General features: G+C 40.9%; 1 protein-coding gene across 6 annotated transcripts in view; it reads left to right on the plus strand.

Annotated features, from left to right (window-relative positions):
- NRXN3 (neurexin 3) overlaps positions 1-18231 on the plus strand; it is a 1579386-nt gene that overhangs the window by 1472017 nt on the left and 89138 nt on the right. For 5 of the 6 annotated variants that reach the window (XM_047796611.1, XM_047796607.1, XM_047796610.1 and 2 more), the window contains one exon: positions 10191-10218. The exons of the other annotated variant lie outside the window; for it this stretch is intronic. In XM_047796611.1, coding sequence (XP_047652567.1) covers positions 10191-10218 — 28 coding nt within the window. The remainder of the gene's footprint in view (positions 1-10190; positions 10219-18231) is intronic. 6 annotated transcript variants of the gene reach the window in all.

An 18231-nucleotide genomic window follows, 5' to 3' on the forward strand; every position in this document is an offset into this window, starting at 1 on the left:
TGCTTTGCCAGGCAAAGGGGGCCACAGCAGGCTAAAGCCTTAAAGACTGTGCCCCCCTTAGGAGAGATTTGGAGGTGGTTTTATAGTTTGGGGAATAGAAAATAGGACCATACATAAGGATCAGGGTAGAGGCAAGCTTGCATTGTCTTTCAAAGCTGGTGTTTAGTGGCCCCAGCACTGGTTCTGTTGGTCCTTCTTCCCAGAATGAAGGATGCTTCATCAAGTAGTTCTTCTATTTGTTGGGGGTTTTAGTTCTGAGGAAAGGCTTAAAGATATTGTTATGTATATTCCCCAAGGAGGAACCAGGACTCTGACCCAAGGCTGTATATTGTCTCTTGACTGACCCTCCCTGGTCTCTGCATCCCCTCCCTTCCCTAATTAGCAACTGCCCTTTGGAGCTCAAGGAAGGTCATGGAGGCTGAAGCTTATTCCCTAAAAGCAAGAAATAGAGGACACAGAAAATTTTGTGTGCCTAGGAGCCCTACAGGACACTAGATGGGTCACAGAGGCCCTTGGAGAACATACAGATTCCTGGGCCTCACCACAAATGTATTAAATCAGGATCTCTAAGGAGATCCTAGAAACCAGCCTTTTGATAAGTACCCCAGTTTGATTTTATGATCAGGCAAATTTGGGAAACATGGAGTTATGGGTCTAGCACTTATTGAACTACAGCCATGTTATTTGTGGCCATGAAAGACATTTTATACATATCATCTCTTTTAACCATCACATCAATCAGTCCCCATTGCAAGCATGGTTAAACTGAGGTTAAGTAAGAGTGAAGCTGGAATTGGAGCTAGGTCTGATCTCAAAATATACATTCTTTCTGTCAAGCTAGTAATAAGTTAAAGAAACTTAAATCATCCAGTCCACTCTAGTTTACTCTCCTTATCTTATTCACAGGTGTAAACTTTCTTTCTTTTGTTCTTGTCCTTGGAAGGGACAAAGACAGCTGGCAGCTGTCCTTCATTTGATTTTGCATGTATTGACAAGCATCTTCTCCCCCACCCCCTTAATCCTTTGCTTTTGAGTCCTTTGTTTTGTTTTACTCATTGAAGAATCTCTACAACCATTCAGTGTGTCTTTAGAGAAAAGAAAAATTCTTTGAAGCACATTTCTTCTGCTTTCAGCAGGGCTGAAAGAAAAGCTATCTCCTTGTATTTCCTTTCTTTCCTCCCTCAGATACAAAATCGGTCCTGTGACTCTAGGCAGTTTTTGCCAAGGTCTGCCAGAGAAGAAATGAGACTTCAAATCTTTCTACAAGTTGGACTTGAGTCAGGAAAGTTTCTCAAAAGATAGTTATTTTACAGACACTGTTTTGTGGAGGAACTGGAACATTGTTTTCCTGAGAACTTTGCTGCTTGGATTTTATTTTCAGTGCAATGAAGAGCCACTGAAGGCTTTTAAAATAGATGGTGACATAATAAAGTTTCATTTCTAAAAATTATGATAGCTGTTGGGAAAAAGTGGATTGGAAGATGCAAGAAAAAAAAACTGGAAGGTATTTCACAACCTCTCCAGGAAAATAATGTAGTAGGAGAACCATAGACTCTGAAAACATGGCTTCTTTCCTGCCATATGTTTGCCAATCCAAAATGTTCTGCTGTGGAATCCTGCCAGCTCAGGTTAGTGGCCACTTCAGTTCAGGAAGGCACAAGGCCTGATCTTCTAAAGTCAGTAGTACGTTTAGGAATCTGTATAACCAAGTAACTGATGTATCGAAATTCAACACAAGTCTAACATAGATTGCTAGGTTGTAAGAACTGGTTTCTTAAAAACAGGAGAGAGACTGAAGAACTCTCACAGGAGTGACCATAAGTTTAATGCTGAGTCACCAAAGCTTATAATCAATTAGTACACAGCAGATAAAAATTTGAGCCCAGGGGTCAAACTTCAGTGGCTCTGCCATGCCCTCGGGAGGCTTGGATGGCTTGTTGAAATGTGTCAGTTTCTCCATCTGTAAAAGGGGAATGGCAGCATTTGCCTTCTTGTGAACTCTAAATGAGATAATGAGACTAAGGGCGAAGATAGGGCATACACTAGGCACTCAATAAGTGTGTTGTGGTTGCCGTTTTATTCATGGACCCTGGTGATTTAATCCATGTTATTAAGCAAAAACCTTGGACTGGAAAAAACATAAACGTGGATTATTAGGTTGAAAATGGCAGACCTTTGCCAAGTTACTCACTCTCTATTTTTTTGGTCATTTTCCCCCAATAAAACAGTGTATTTATTACCCTCTTCTGACAAGCACGTGAAGAGTTGCTTGCCTCTACACAGTGCTGAGTTACAGACGATGTATTAGAAACTGCGTATGCACTCTGCCTTCCCCACCTGCACCTCATAACCACACCAGAGCTCGATCAGGAAGAGGGCTGGCAGGTTTATCATCTTTTTATTTCCTTGTTCTTCTCTCAATGCCCAGAACCGGTGCCCTTGCCTTCTCACCCCCTTTCTTACCTCGGAGTTGTCGTCAAATGTGTAAATACACAGTGAACTGGAACAGTTTGTGGGGCCAACTGAGAGAAAGGGAGCCTGTTCTCCCCCATAAATATGCTGTCGGCTGAAGAGTTTACAGCCATTGTGATCATAACTGATTAAAAAAGGAAGGCAGGGAGTTCCCGTTGTGGCGCAGTGGTTAACGAATCCGACTAGGAACCATGAGGTTGCGGGTTCGGTCCCTGGCCTTGCTCAGTGGGTTAACGATCCGGCGTTGCCGCGAGCTGTGGTGTAGGTTGCAGACGCGGCTCGGATCCCGCGTTGCTGTGGCTCTGGCGTAGGCCGGTGGCTACAGCTCCGATTCGACCCCTAGCCTGGGAACCTCCATATGCCGCGGGAGCGGCCCAAGAAATAGCAACAACAACAACAGCAAAAAAAAAAAAAAAAAAAAAAAAAAAGGAAGGCAGCCTAAACTGAAAGGGAGGCAGTGCAAAAGGCTGGCGAAAACTTCCCACTGCAGGGCCTGGAAGAAGCCAATGATGTAGATATCTATATTCATATTGTGAAGTGAGGGAAAATGCTGTACAGTAAATCTATCGAGCTGCTTCAGGAAGTTTTTCTCTTGATCTAATTGAGCTGTTTGAAGTGTGCTTGAAGGTTCTCATCCAGCCCGTGTCCGCCTCCTGCCTGCTGTGAGCATGAGAAGTTAATCTCTGCATTGTCAGCAGAGATTGTCAGGTACCTGATGGCTATCCATTCTGCACCACAGTGTGAGGATATGGGAAGCATGTTTGTCTCTGGGGCATGAGCCTACTTGACTCTGCATGAAAATTGTAGGAGAGAAAAACATATCTTTCCTTTTCACACCCGAGGTTCTCCAATGAGAGCCCTGTTAATTACACTGGCAAGAGACAGATTAAGGAGAAAAATAGAAGTGTATTAACATCTGCACCATGCATGTATACATGGGAGGACCCAGGGATGAGTAACTCCAAGGAGTGGTTAGAACTTGGCCAATTAGGCTAAATAGAGAAAGGGAGGATTGGGGCTTCTGGTTTATGGAGGCAAGTTATGGAAAGGTGACCAGGAAAGGGATGGTCAACAAGGGTTGTTGAGTAAAGGTTTGTTATGAAAACTTAAGTCAGCGACTTCTCAACTGTTAAGAGTTCTCTACTTCCTGGTCAGGAAAAGAAGGATGTCTTTACAAACATACATCTCATTTATGTGTAAATTTATTTTATAAAAGGAAAACCTGTGCCCTATTTCTAGGGATTTTCCTCTATCTGCTGGTTCTCAGTGGCCTTTAGCTCAAAATAACCCATATGCCAAAGAGGCATCTTTTCGAGTGGCATATTCTGACACCCTGGGGACCAGGCACACCCACACCTCTATCTAGGTAGTACCTGCAAATAGTAACAGTACCAGATAATTGATGACAAATAGATAGATTATCCAAAAGACAACTATGATTAACCATATTATTCCCTGCTTCCAAGCCTATAAACATGCTATTCCTTTATCTGAGTCAGTCTTACACAACCATTACCACTGGCTTCACCTTTTATCCCCTTTGACTGAAGTTTCGCACTAGATGTCATGTTACCTCTCATGACATTGAGGTTGGGGCACCCCTGCTATGTTTTCCTAGTGCCTTGTTTTCTTATTAAAGCACATAATGCACCATACTGACTTCTCGTGTATATATCTGAATATATTCTTTAGTATGTTATTGATCTGAACTTGGGTCCACTCACTTGCTGTACATCAAAGCCAGTCTATCAACATTAGGTTGTGGTGAAGGAAAGTATTGCATTTACTGCAGGATCAAGCAAGGAGAATGGGCAGCTCATACTCAAAAGATCCAAACTCCCCAATGGTTTTCAAATAAGAGTTTTTAAAAACAAAATTTGGGGTGCAGGTATCAGCTCCTCGACTTTGTTCTGATTGGTTAATGGTGATATAATAGAGTGATGTTTCAGGAATCCTAATCATCATCCTTCTGGTTCCAAGCAGTCTGGATTCTAGTGCTAGTGGCCAGCATGTCGCCGCCATCCTCTGCCTGGGTGGGGTCTTTCTGCAGAACCACTCAAATATATGCATCGGGTTGTTAAAGAGATCCCTTGAGGAGGAACTAAGACCCTGTTTTATTCTTGAACTATTTGCTTTTTCTTTGTTTCTATATTCCTTCACTTCCCCAACTAGTAACTACTTGAGTCTGCTCTTTGGAATTCAGGGAAAGCCTAGGATGCCAAAAACCTTTTCCTACAAAGAAGAAATTGTGAACACCGAGGGGCTTTTTGTACCCAAAAGGACTCCACAGGGTCCTGCTAAGTTTCAGTCACCCCTTTTCTTAGATATGCTCAATCATGAGGGGAACAAGGACAGGACAAGAAAAGGAATAAAGTTTGGGATAAAGAGATTAATCATAAACTTGGCAGAGGAACTTGGTTTAGGGAGATTGGATTTTAGTAGTTCATACATTATATGAGGTTATATTGTATTTATCCTAGAATTGAAAGCCATCACCAGTTTGTAGCAGATTGACAATAAGTTAATTACCAAAATAATTGAATAACTATGGTCTGAAGGTTTGAGAGGCTGTCTGTGAGCCCAGAAATTCAGCTCATGACTTGTAGATTGTCAAAAATCATTCACTTTCCAATAATTTTGATGGCTTTTATTTCATGCCTTTCAGTTTACATGTGTGTGCATAATTGTGTTTTTAATAGTCTGTGGAGTTTCCAGCTTTTTACAATTGACCAGCACCTGATAATGGAGGGCGAGTGTGTAGCAGAGATGGGCTATATATATATATATATATATATATTTTTTTTTTTTGTCTTTTGTCTTTGTTGTTGTTGTTGCTGTCGTTGTTGCTATTTCTTGGGCCGCTCCCGCGGCATATGGAGGTTCCCAGGCTAGGGGTCGAATCGGAGCTGTAGCCACCGGCCTACGCCAGAGCCACAGCAACACAGGATCCGAGCCATGTCTGCAACGCCGGATCCTTAACCCACTGAGCAAGGGCAGGGACCGAACCCGCAACCTCATGGTTGCTAGTCAGATTCGTTAACCACTGCGCCACGACGGGAACTCCGAGATGGGCTATATTAAGAAAAACTCAGTACTTCCTTTTTGTTAGGGCTGCACCCACAGCATATGGAAGTTCCCAGGCTAGGGGTTGAATCGCAGCTGCAGCTGCCAGCCTGTGCCACAGCCATGCCAGATCCAAGCTGCATCTGTAGCCTATGCCGCAGCTCATGGCAATGCCGCATCCCCAACCCACTTAGCGAGGCCAGGGATCGAACCCACATTCTCATGGATACTAGTTGGCTTCTTAACCCACTGAGCCAGAACCTGAATTCCAGGCCTTCCTCTTCTAATGCGGACTCAGCATTGGGAGGGAATGGGGTCTTAGCCCAGATGGAGAAAGCATATAGGAGGCATGTTCAGTGTGAATCTGGGTGATGAACCAAGGAGAGGTGACAGGCAAATCGCTTCAAATTCCTTTTATTTTACACATGAAACCCTTACTTGTTAGCCTTATTTCTTTTTGTTTGTTTGTTTGTTTTTGTTTTTGTTTTGTTTTTTTAGGGCCACACTCACAGCCTATGGAGGTTCCCAGGCTAGGGGTCTAATTGGAGCTACAGCCACCAGCCTACGCCAGAGCCACAGCAATGCCAGATCTGAGCTGCGTCTGCAACCTACACCACAGCTCACAGCAACGCAAATCCTTAACCCACTGAGCAAGTCCAGGGATTGAACCCGAAACCTCATGGTTCCTAGTCTGATTCGTTTCCGCCGCACCACGAAGGGGAACTCCTTGTTATCATTTTAAAAATAATCGATGAATTTAGGACTATGTCCATGTACTTTTACTCTTAGACTGTGCTATAGATTAGCCCTCTTCTTTGAGGCCTTTCAACTTGAATTTCTTTTTGCCCTTGTTCTGTCTGAGTTTAGACTTTCAGCAAATTTTCTTTATGGCTCTCTATTCTATCTCTGGCATGCCTTGCAAATTCACCCATAACCAAATCTGTTTAATTAAGGTCACGACAACTAAGTCAACGTGAAACCTTGGAGTGAAATCAAGTGGTCTTGATTTTTTTAAGGAGCAGCCAGCCACCTTCATTCCACCCTCCCAACCCCACTCCAGGGCAGGTGATAGCATTTCAGACCTTTTGTCTTATTGATCAAGTCATCCATCTCATTCTGCAAAGTCAGGGTCCTTAAGAACTTCTACGGAGCCCCAAGGACTCAGGACTCTTCCTCATTAGCCATCCTTGACTTTGTCATTGATATTATTTATTACTTCAGATAATATATTTTTTTAAGTAAGATTTCAGAGTGAGCAGACGGATCTTAGCTAGGACACCCGCTACCTCCCTCCTGGAGGAAGGCATGAGAATATAATATCCTCATTACAAAGTTGTTGTTATGTCTCTGAACAGAATCTTCTTATCTTAGAAATTATTATTGTTATCTTTTTGTCTTTTTAGGGCTATACCCATGGCATATGGAGGTTCCCAGGCTAGGGGTCCAATCAGAGCTGTAGCCGCCAGCCTACACCACAGCCACAGCAACTCAGGATCTGAGCTGCATCTGTGACCTACACCACAGCCCATGGCAACTCTGGATCTTTAACCCATTGAGTGAGGCCAGGGATCAAACCTGCATCCTCATGGGTGCTAGTCGGGTTCAGATGCTCAGCTACCATGGGAACTCCTATCTTAGAAATTCTTATTTAGCTGCCTAAGACTATCATTCTCTAAACTATATATATAATTTATTATTATTTCTATTACTTTCCTTAGAACATATGCTAGATTCTTCCACATTGTGAGCCCCTTACTTTCTGTTTGGTCTTCATTGATTGGTAAAATGATTTTATTTCTGTCTTGGTCTATAAATACCTTGTTAGCATTGTTTATGAAAAAAAGATCCTGGAGTTCCCTCTGTGGCACAATGGGATTGATCTAGTCTTGAGTGCGCTGGGACGCAGATTTGATCCTATGCCTGGCACAGTGGGTTAAGGATCTAGCATTGCCACAGCTGTGGCTTAGGTCGCAACTGTGGTTCCACCTGATCCCTGGCCTGGGAACGTCATAGGATATGGGGTGCCCCCCTCCCCCCCAAAAAAGAAAAAAGATCCTGTGGACTTTTTCTCCTCCAGAAATGGTTTATTATTTTCTCTACCACTCTTTTTGATTCTGGTTTTAAATTAACCTTTCCACCATTCCCGTTGTTTCCCAGCAATTTTTTTTCTATGATCTTAGAGAGACAGCTACAACTCTACTTAGCCATTTACCTGTATGGATCTTTTTTTGTTTTGTTTTGTTTTTTTGCTATTTCTTTGGGCCACTCCCAAGGCATATGGAGGTTCCCAGGCTAGGCAGGCTAGGGGTTGAATAGGAGCTGTAGCCGCCAGCCTACGCCAGAGCCACAGCAACGCGGGATCCGAGCCGCGTCTGCAACCTACACCACAGCTCACGGAAATGCCGGATCGTTAACCCACTGAGCAAGGGTAGGGACCGAACCTGCAACCTCATGGTTCCTAGTCGGATTCGTTAACCACTGCACCACGACGGGAACTCCCACCTGAGTGGATCTTACCTGGGGCAGCTTGCGTTACATGCTGGGCAGATTCCTGAAGAAACAGGCAGGAATTGAGTTTTTGGAAATCAAGTCATTGCTTAAGGATGTGGAAGAACTTGCTATTTGAATGAACCCTGTTATGAACTTTTTTTCCAAAGCAAATAATCACTCTTTATCTTATCTTCTAGGCAAATCCTGATTTCCACATTTAAGCTTTACTTAAAGCAGTACCTGTTTGTATAGTTATCTTTACATAATGGTCATTCCCCAATCTTATAATTGAAAATTAGGTAATTTTCATTTACTCTCTGGCTGAAAATCCCTTATTTCTATCTTTATTTTGATAATTTTCTGGGAGGAACTATAATAGTCCCTTTAAAATGATCATATCTTTGTTTCACTCTGAAGACAAATAGGCAGAAATGTATACTAGGAAATGAGGTACCCAGAGCCAACTTAAGTGAACTGCTGATGACTTTTCCAAAAACTGCAGTAAGGAGTTCCCGTTGTGGCTCAGTGGTTAACGAATCCAACTAGGAACTATGAGGTTGCGTGTTCGATCCCTGGCCTTGCTCAGTGGGTTAAGGATCCGGTGTTGCCGTGAGCTGTGTTGTAGATTGCAGACGCGGCTCGGATCCCGCGTTGCTGTGGCTCTGGCTTAGGCTGGCGGCTGCAGGTCTTATTAGACCCCCAGCCTGGGAACCTCCATATGCTGCAGGAGCGGCCCAAGAAAATGGCAAAAAGACAAATCAAACAAACAAAAAAACCCTGCAGTAAATCATGATTTTCTCACAAGGTGTAGAAGTGTATGATTTTGGCATTTAATTTTTTTTAATTTTATTTTTATTTATTTTTTTACTTTTTACAGAAGTATAGTTTATTTACAATGTGTTAATTTCAGGTGTATAGCACAGAGTGATTCAGTTATATGTAAGAATGTATGTGTATTCTTTTTTCAGATTATTTCCACTTATAGGTTATTACAAAATATTTAGTTCCCTGTGCTGTACGGTGGTCCTTGTTAGCTACCTATTGATTGTATAGTGTATATCTGTTAATCCCAACTTCCTAATTTATCCCTCTTGGCATTTAATTTTCAAACACACTCAGATATGTTTTTCTTCTCCCTCTCTCACTTCGGGTTTATGCTTTCATATACATGAAAAATATGTCATCTTGACTCTCTGTCATTCATGAAGAAAGTTTCCTTTTCTAGTCCTGAGAGTGACTATTTTGCTTTTAGAGAGGATCTTTCCTTCCGGGGCCAGATGAAACATCTATGAAATAAATATAATTCAGAACTGAATGTGAAGATGAAACTTAACTTTCCTTTTTACTATCACATACATATTTGAAAAATGTGCGGTTCTTTTGTAGGTTTCGTTTCTTTGTCACACCATTACTGATTCAAACCAGACAACTAAATCTTAATATTCTGCCCAGGATAATGGGCTGTTTTATTGCCTGTGCCAAAGCAGAAATGCCAGTGAGAACTGGGGCGATCCCAGCCCAACTTTGCTAAACCTAATGAACTCAGTTGTTTCCTAAAGGATCTGTGATCCAGGTGCTCCCAGTAATAGTATTTTGCCAAGTGAACCTGGGCTGGAGTCACTCTACTTTCTGACCCAGTTAGTTCTCAAGTCTGCTTACACAGGAGGTCTGAAAATGAAGCCAGATGTAGCAACTGGCTTTACTACTGAGATCCTGAAAGTTTACTTAGTGGGGGAAGAAGAATAAAAAGTAGGGTGTTTTCTCGTAATCCTACTTCTGTGACTGGTCTGCATATGTCTTGTGGCCCTTATTGTATGCCTTAGTTAAGGAGTTAAGGTCAGATGAACTACACTGAGCCTAGTTGGAATGCCATACCGATCGTGATTTCCAGCACTCCAAGGTCCAGCTTCACCCTGGGGACCAGACGTAGGCCTGCCAAATCCCACTGGTCCTCAAGCCTTCCATTTTAGGAGGGTATTCTGTTGGATGCCCCTCTCCAAACAGGCTCATGGACTGCAGCTGTGTGTAAATTAGTTTTCTTGAGGAGCTATTTATTGCTCTTAAATTAGCACTGTATTCCGATGAAAGCAAAAACCAAGGCAATTGTGAAATGAGGACACAAAAGAGATGCAATATGTCCGGTCTTGTTTGCACATTGATGTCAGAACACCCGGGCGAGATAGGACCACCTTGGTATTTTCATCTTTTGTCTCTTAGTGGTCCCATCTTGCTAAAAGGCCCAGACAGAGGCTATAGCCATGTCTGATGGATTTCTTGACATTATTGAGAAGGACAGGCCAAATTAATGGTGATATTGTCTGGCTGGTTTATCATAAATTCTCCCTGCAGTGTTAATTAGCTCTGTTCTTTTTTTCCTCCCAGAGTAATCTCAAACATATGTGTATTTTTGTGTCATTAATTTAAAAAGCCTGCAAAGCATTTAGTACCATCCATCTAGTTTGAAAGATGCATCATGATGCAGCGGGAAGAATACTGGACTAGAATTCAGGCTCCCCAAGTTCCTGTCCAGGTCTGGTACTAACCTGTAGTGTGACCTTAGACACAACCTTTTAGCCATGTTAATTATTTGCTGTTGCTAGGCTCCAAAGCTACTTCAAGTCTTTGGGCAATAAGAAATACACTTTTTCTCTTCATTAAATATACCTTCTCCTTTAAAGTGGAGTGCATTATGAACTGCCATTAAGGCAATTTGCTAAGTATATTATTTTTTTCTCCAGGAAGGTAATCATTTATGGGACAGGGTAGGACTACCTTCATGGGAGAAAGTTTAGCATAATTCCCTTAAATTTAGGCCCTTAGGGTGATTTCCAGATCACTCTTGTTCTCCTTTTTTCCTCCTTGACTTCCTAGAGGACGAAAAAGTATAAACTGCGTATGATAGCTGCATCTCTAAACAAATGTCCAGTTGTACTTTCGTACTGTCCAACATTGTGTCACGTATACAGAAAGAACTAGAGGTAGAGTGGCAAAGTAGAAAGCAAGATGAACTTTATACACTTAGTGTTACAGACACCTTACAGGGACTTTGGTCCAGCCACTGAAACACTGTTTTGGACACTCCATGTTTCCCAAGACTTGGCTTCCTATCATAGGTCTCCCAGGTACAACTGCCCAGGGAGGCCATTTAAACTCCACGAAACTCACCTTTCTCATCTATAAGTGAGAGAAATTGGACCCAATTATCTCTGAATCTTCTTTGCCTTAAGATCCTCATATTCAAGCTAGACATTTTCTGCATTTCAGAAATCTGCTCTTGGAGAAAAAGACATTGAGGGCAAAACAAAGTAGGTGATAATGAGATTTTTAAAATAGTAGTAAAATTAAATGCTTTGAGGTTTGGCATAATGATCCAGTAGTTTAGTTACTTGCTGAGAGTAAGAAGTTGAGGAAGCTGATTGACTCTTTCAAGTCAGAACTTCCAGTTATAATGGGACAATAAACATACTTCTTGCTTAATAAGAAGTGACTGAGGCTTAAAGAAAACCAAATGCTAATATATGTAAAGCAGCCAAATATCATGTCTTGATTATTAATTTGGCACATTTCTTTAGACCTTGTCTTTTACCATTAATAGTATTACTTTTCCACTATTTTTATAACAAAAAAAGTCCATTTAAATGTAGACTTTATTTTCCTAAGTGATTGTTTCTAGGGGTATTCAGATTAAATAGAAAAACAGCCTACATATATTTCTGTAAATTCTCTTACTCTGAGCAATTAAAAGGGGCTATCTTCTTTAGTCTTATGAATGAAAGTACAATTTTCTAGAATTCATATTTCTACTTCTGTTGCCACAATTGCCTTACTCACCATGTGACATTTAAAACAAAGACTTGAAGTCTTATATGTAGTAAAGTATTTATATTGATAAGTAATTTAGACCCGTGCTTCAAAGTAAAAATATTCTTACAATAAAGTTTTAACTCAAGCATTGTCATAAAGTTATATAAATAATAAAGATTACTCTCAGGATGGAATATAATCTCTTGATTAGAAAGATGCACAAATGAAAGATTAATTTCATGGAAGAAAGGAAACTTGTGCTGTTTATTTGGCAAAGGAAAATCAGGTCAAAATACATTCGTATGACATTCTAATAGGGTCGCATGGATAGATAGGATCTGTCTTGACAAATACTTTCAGTCTCTGACATGAGAATAGGATTGGGAAAATGAATCCTATGTGTTACAGCTAAGATGCATGTTAGAACTGAGGCAGGGTGATTTCTGAAGCTGATCTACTGGGAACTTACCTTCCACGTATAGCTTTCATATATATAATTTTAGATATTTCAAATTTGTATATAATTTTTAAAAAATTCCCTGAACTGGGTGCATCAATACACAGAATAGACTTGTCCAGTGCAAAAAAAAAAGAGGCAGTTTTCAGTAGAGCAAAAATCAGGTGGGATCATACCCAACTGTGGGCCAGCAGGTATAATACTTCTCCTCAAAAAGAAGCAAGGTAAGGAGTTCCCTGGTGCCCTGGGGGTTAAGGATTTGGTGTTGTCACTGCTGTGGCTGTGGTTACAGCAGTGGTACAGATTCCCATCCCGACCCAGCAACTTCTGCATGCCATGGGCATGGCCAAAGAACATTTAACCCATGGAAATGGGGCTAGCAACTGACTAAAAGAAGGACCCCAAACTTCCTAATGCAAATAAAAGTTCTTATTCCTAAGGATTTGGAACAATAATAAAGGTTTCTAATTCCGAGCCTTAAAGCATATATTTAAATAAGTTAACTTTTTTTTGTAGACCTTTCTAAGAGGTAACAGTTTTTTGGCCTGAGGTATTTTCTTTGGAGGAAAGGAGAGAAATTGGGGGAGGGGAGGAAGGAGTTCAAAGTGTGGGAGAAGCAAGAAGAAAAAATATTCAAGCAGAGGCTTTGAGTAAAACACTTATTTCTCACAGAGCAAGGAGGAACTTAAAAATAAGTTTGCTCTAAAATGAAAGAAAGAGCATTTACCCAAGGGTAAATCTCTCAGATCTTCTCTTTTGTTGGACAGGATTTCTTCCTCCCACTTCTGCTGACTTTTATCAGTTGCTATCAGCAAGAGAGCTTCAAAGAGGCCGTTGGCACACATTCTCTTCTGGGCTATCATGGCTTGTCTTTCATCACCCTAATAAGGGGCACCTACCACAAATTAGAGCAGCACAGAAATCAAGTGGGCGTGATACAAAATCTGGACTGGCAGCCAGGCATCCCCTTTGCCTCATTAGCCCCTGGCTTACCTGTGCCACACCATGGTCCCTGAAGAAGGCCTCAGGACAGATGCACTTCATTTCTATAATTATGTAAATAGCTAATGAGCTATATCCAATTGGGGGGGACATTATTGCCTTATGAGGTGAAGGATGAGGAATGGGGAGTGGATACGGCTGAGAGCGAGCAGGAAGCATCTGATAATATAATAGAAGAGTAAGGATAATACAAACAAATTTTAAAAAGGGGAAAGATTTTTTATCTCTTTACATAGTTAATATTTGTCTTTTGTTGTTGTTGACCCCAGTTTTTGACTCACCAGTAACGAAGGTGGAAATATTTTGCCACACAATAGACCTTCCTTCCCTGCACTGATATATTTCAGTATCTGAGGAAGAGTCAGTGAACTTGATGTTCAGTTCAACACAATCATCCTTCATCATAGCTGCATAGGAAGACTGTTCTTTCCTCAGATGTGGCACATCTTGCTTGGCCAATTGATAAGAAATTCACTCTCCTGTCCCCCAAATGCCTTTCTCATAAGACTGTGGAATTCTGAGCAACAGTGGGATGAATTTCACTTAAATCTTAAAATCTCTATAGAAATTTATCTCACTAGAACTCTTCCCAATTGAGCAATGATATCCAGTTTTCTATCAAATTACTTATATTTTGATTATATGTATTATTTAAGGGACTGCATCAACTCATATACAAAAAGAAAATCTTTAACTGTTCATGCTGGCAAAGGCCAGATCTTAAAAGGAAGACCTTTATAAGACACTCATTGTGACTTAAGAGGCTCTTCAAAGCCGTAAACTTGAGAGAAACTTCAGTTCATTCCTGACAGGAGCCATATGTTTGTGGCAGTCACTCTTGTGTGACTGTATAAATTCACTGTGTCAATAGTTTGCATCCCGAATTAATTTGTATAAGGTGCCTGGGGAATGCAGATTTCATATTGGAAATGAGGTTAGATAGAAGCCTTGAAACTGCCTTTCTGGAGATCTGTAATTCAGCATATTATAATTCTCACTTCTCCCATACTCTAGAGGTATCAGTCTGGTGACTTCACGAGACTAAATATTGGAAAAATTATTGGCACTTCTAAATCAAGCAGATTCTGGAAATTTACCCCTTGCAAGAAAAATAGGGCATTAAGTCTTTCTAGTCACTGAATGGATTAGAATTGCCCATAATCTGATTTGTGAAATGTTGCCCTTGCATATGCAAATAGTTAGAAGAAAGTGCACCCCAACTGGATATCCTGAGGAAGGCAGGCTGCTTGAAATGAAAAGGTGGTGTAAAGTGGCTTATTCATAGGTATTATCCACAGCTTTCGGAATTTTCCTGGTCTCACTTTGCTCCCACCGTAATTGTATTTTTTTTTTTCCCTAAAGACAAGGCAGCGTTGCCAGTGCACTGAGTGTTTGTACTCTAACGTCAGGGAGAGTGTCGAAGATCCGTCACTTTTTCGTTCTATTATCTCAATCACTTTAGCTTCTCTAAGTCTCCATTTCTTCTTTGTAAAAGGAGGATCTGATAATAGAACTGGCTTTGCAGAACTGTTATGAGGCTTAAACATGGTAACCCATGTTATTTATTATAGTGGCTGACTCAAAGAAAGATCCAGTGAGCCGTGGTGGCTGTCTTTCCTGTTCTGATCATCACCATTACTCAGGACAGAGGCAGAGTGATAATATCATTCAGACAGCTTCATGGAGACGTTTAATGGTCATATGCTGAGTTTTGGAATTTTTATTTTCTCAATTGCTTTTTAAAACAATAGGGTTAAGCCACAGGCCCCATAAAAACTAACACCATGCTTGATGATAATGAGCTTGAAGGGAAGATAGCAGTCGGGAGGAAATGAATTTGAACCCTTTTTTCCATGTAAGTGCTTCACTTGCCTTGAACAATTTATTTAGCTTTATTCTACTTCATTTTGAAAATGAAGAACTAATATTTTGCAATAGGTAGCAGTGGTACAATAAGTTACTTCTAAAGTAAAAGTTTAACGCTTTTGTAAATGTGGTATTATTAAATAATAGTTTGCCTTATCCAGTGATATTTAACTTTTTTCCTTCTGGAAAGAAGTTATTAGATTCCTTTTTTTTAAAAAATGGGTGGTGTTATGGTCTTATCCTTAATCCTCAAAACACTGCTAAACATGGAACATCTGTCCTTTGTTTTCAACCTTATTTCTTCAACAACAGCTGCCACCGTGTTTATAATCTTTGTTTTCACATAGTGAATTTTTTTTTTTTTCTTCTTAGGGCTGCACCCACGGCATATGGAAATTCCCAGGCTAGGAGTCAAACTGAAGCTTTAACTGCCAGCCTATGCCACAGCAATGCCAAGTCTGAGGCGCATCTACTACCTACACCAGAGCTCACAGCAATGACAGATCCTTTAAACTAATCAGCGAGACCAGGGAACAAACCTGCGTCCTTATGGATACTAGTCAGGTTCATTACTACTGAGCCACAGTGGCAACTCCTCAAATAGTGAATATGGGGAAGGGAAGTGAAATCCACTGAGCAAAAGATTTTCCCTGGAGGGTGACTCAGTCTTCAAAAAGAAAATTGGCGGAGTTCCCGTCGTGGCTCAGTGGTTAATGAATCCGACTAGGAACCATGAGGTTGCAGGTTCGATCCCTGGCCTTGCTCAGGGGGTTAAGGATCCGGCGTTGCTGTGAGCTGCGGTGTAGGTCACAGACGTGGCTCGGATCCCCGAGTTGCTGTGGCTCTGGCGTAGGCCAGAGGATACAGCTCCGATTTGACCCCTAGCCTGGGAACCTCCATATGCCGCGGGAACGGCCCAAGAAATAGCAAAAAAAGACAAAAAAGAAAAAAGAAAGAAAGAAAAGAAAATTGGCAGTGTGAAAGGGGAAAATGTTTAATTGCGGAGAGCAATAATTATATTCTACATATTGGCACAGCTCATAAGGAGTGAAGAATAATAGAGAATGAGGGAACTACTTTATTGTTTACCTTGCTCGATACCTTTGTTCATTGCTCTGGAATCAGGGCCTTGCTTGGGGAGGGAATCCGCTACAGCTACATTGAAAATCACCTAATAAATGATGCTTCTTTCTTTCTTGTCTTCCAGACTCCATCCTTCATCTCTTTCTGAGCTTTAAGCTGGGGAACTGCCAGCTATACAGCATTTCCTTATAAATTTTTCTGTTACCCTTATGCAGAGAATTCAGAATGGAGTGTTGATGGACAGTCAGCTCAGGAAGAGAACCATTAGCCCTTTGACTTTATCTAGGCCTAAAAGTATGATATTGAAACATGCAAAGTCAACACCTATACATAGACTTGTTTCCTAGGCAAGATTTATTCCAGTTGGTCTGCTCATTCCTTATATTAATTTGTTTTCTATGATGTCACCAGTATTCTGATTTTTTAACTACATCTGTTATAAACTGGTCTAACCCTGCCCCCTTCTATACCATCTTCCAACATTCACACACACACACACACACACACACACACACACACGTGTATGCTGCACACACATTACGGAACTATTCAGTCAGTTAAGACCAATGGTCTTGTCTGAACTGTCTTAGCATTTCCATTTTATTATTTGTCGACTTGATTGGAACGTCTATGCTTTACCTGCCTAAATGTGGCTGACATTTAGGCAGACTTGCATAAAATACTAGATTATTTCTAGCTGAATAGGAACCCCAGCTTCAACCTGTTAGAGAGTGTTGCTGACGTATACTGTAGGAAGGAAGAGAAAAGAGCTATAAGTGAGCATAATAAATAGAAGTCAAAAGGTCCCTAACATTTCCTTGTGGCCTATTCAAATCCTGTAAACTCTGCCTTTACAAATCTTCAGACCTACTCCCAATTCTCTTTCAACAGAACAGCCTATTTCCTTTCCCTCTTTTGACTCTTTATTGAACATTTACTATATCCCAAGGGCTAAAGTGGGCACTTCACATTCATCTGGCTCGTTTACGCTTGCAATAACCCTGTGGGGTGTGGTACTACCCCATTTTAGTATCAGCAGCTTCTGTAATACTGGGAGGAGAGAGGTATGATGGATGTGTGCCTAGCAATGCCTTCATTATACCCTGTTGTAATAGGTTGCTTATTTATTTGCTGCTTCCCTCATCATACTATATATCACTCATTATATCCATAACAAACGGCATAGTGCTAGGTAATTCAGTATCACCCGTATGAGGGAAATCCTGCTTATAAATCATGAGAAACCTGTGCAAGGTCATTTTGGCCAGGGACTCACCCCTTCTGCAACCGGAAAGCATTAAGTTCAACATAACCAGTTAGGAAGTAAGAAGGAAACTTCTATTATTTTTTGCATTCCCCATTTGTATTTCAGAAAGTTTCATAAACTAGAAGTATTTTAAAACATCAGTGATGGCAGTTCTCTGGTGGTCTAGTGGTTAGGAATTGGGGCATTTACCACTACAGCCCAGGTTCAATTCCTGGTTTAGAAACTGATCCCACATCAAGCTCCTGCACACCATGCCCCCGCCAAAAAAATCAGTGTTTATACGGTATTATAGTTTGATTTCAATAATAACTGCATATACAGGCATTGGTGTGTAACAATGTTTCTAACACAATGTTAAATGCGGAAAAAAAAAACAGGATTCCTAATAATATATATAGAATAAACCAATTTTTGAACATATAGATGCATATTTGCATGTGGGTATGTGTGTGTGTGTAGAGTATAAGGCACATTTTTATTAAATCAATCCTGTGTGTGTGTGCATACAGGTACATTTTTATTCTTCATTCATTTTTATTTAATAAATCCCCTATTATTGGATAATTGGAATATTTCTATTTTTATTTTATTTTTATTTATTTTGTCTTTTTGTCTTTTTAGGGCCGCACCCGCCACATATGGAGGTTCCCAGGTTAGCGGTCGAATTGGAGCTGTAGCCTCTGGCCAACACCAGAGCCACAGCAATGTGGGATCCAAGCTTCGTCTG

The sequence above is a fragment of the Phacochoerus africanus genome, chromosome 9, assembly GCF_016906955.1.
Source record: "Phacochoerus africanus isolate WHEZ1 chromosome 9, ROS_Pafr_v1, whole genome shotgun sequence".
NCBI classification, from domain to species: Eukaryota; Metazoa; Chordata; class Mammalia; order Artiodactyla; family Suidae; genus Phacochoerus; species Phacochoerus africanus.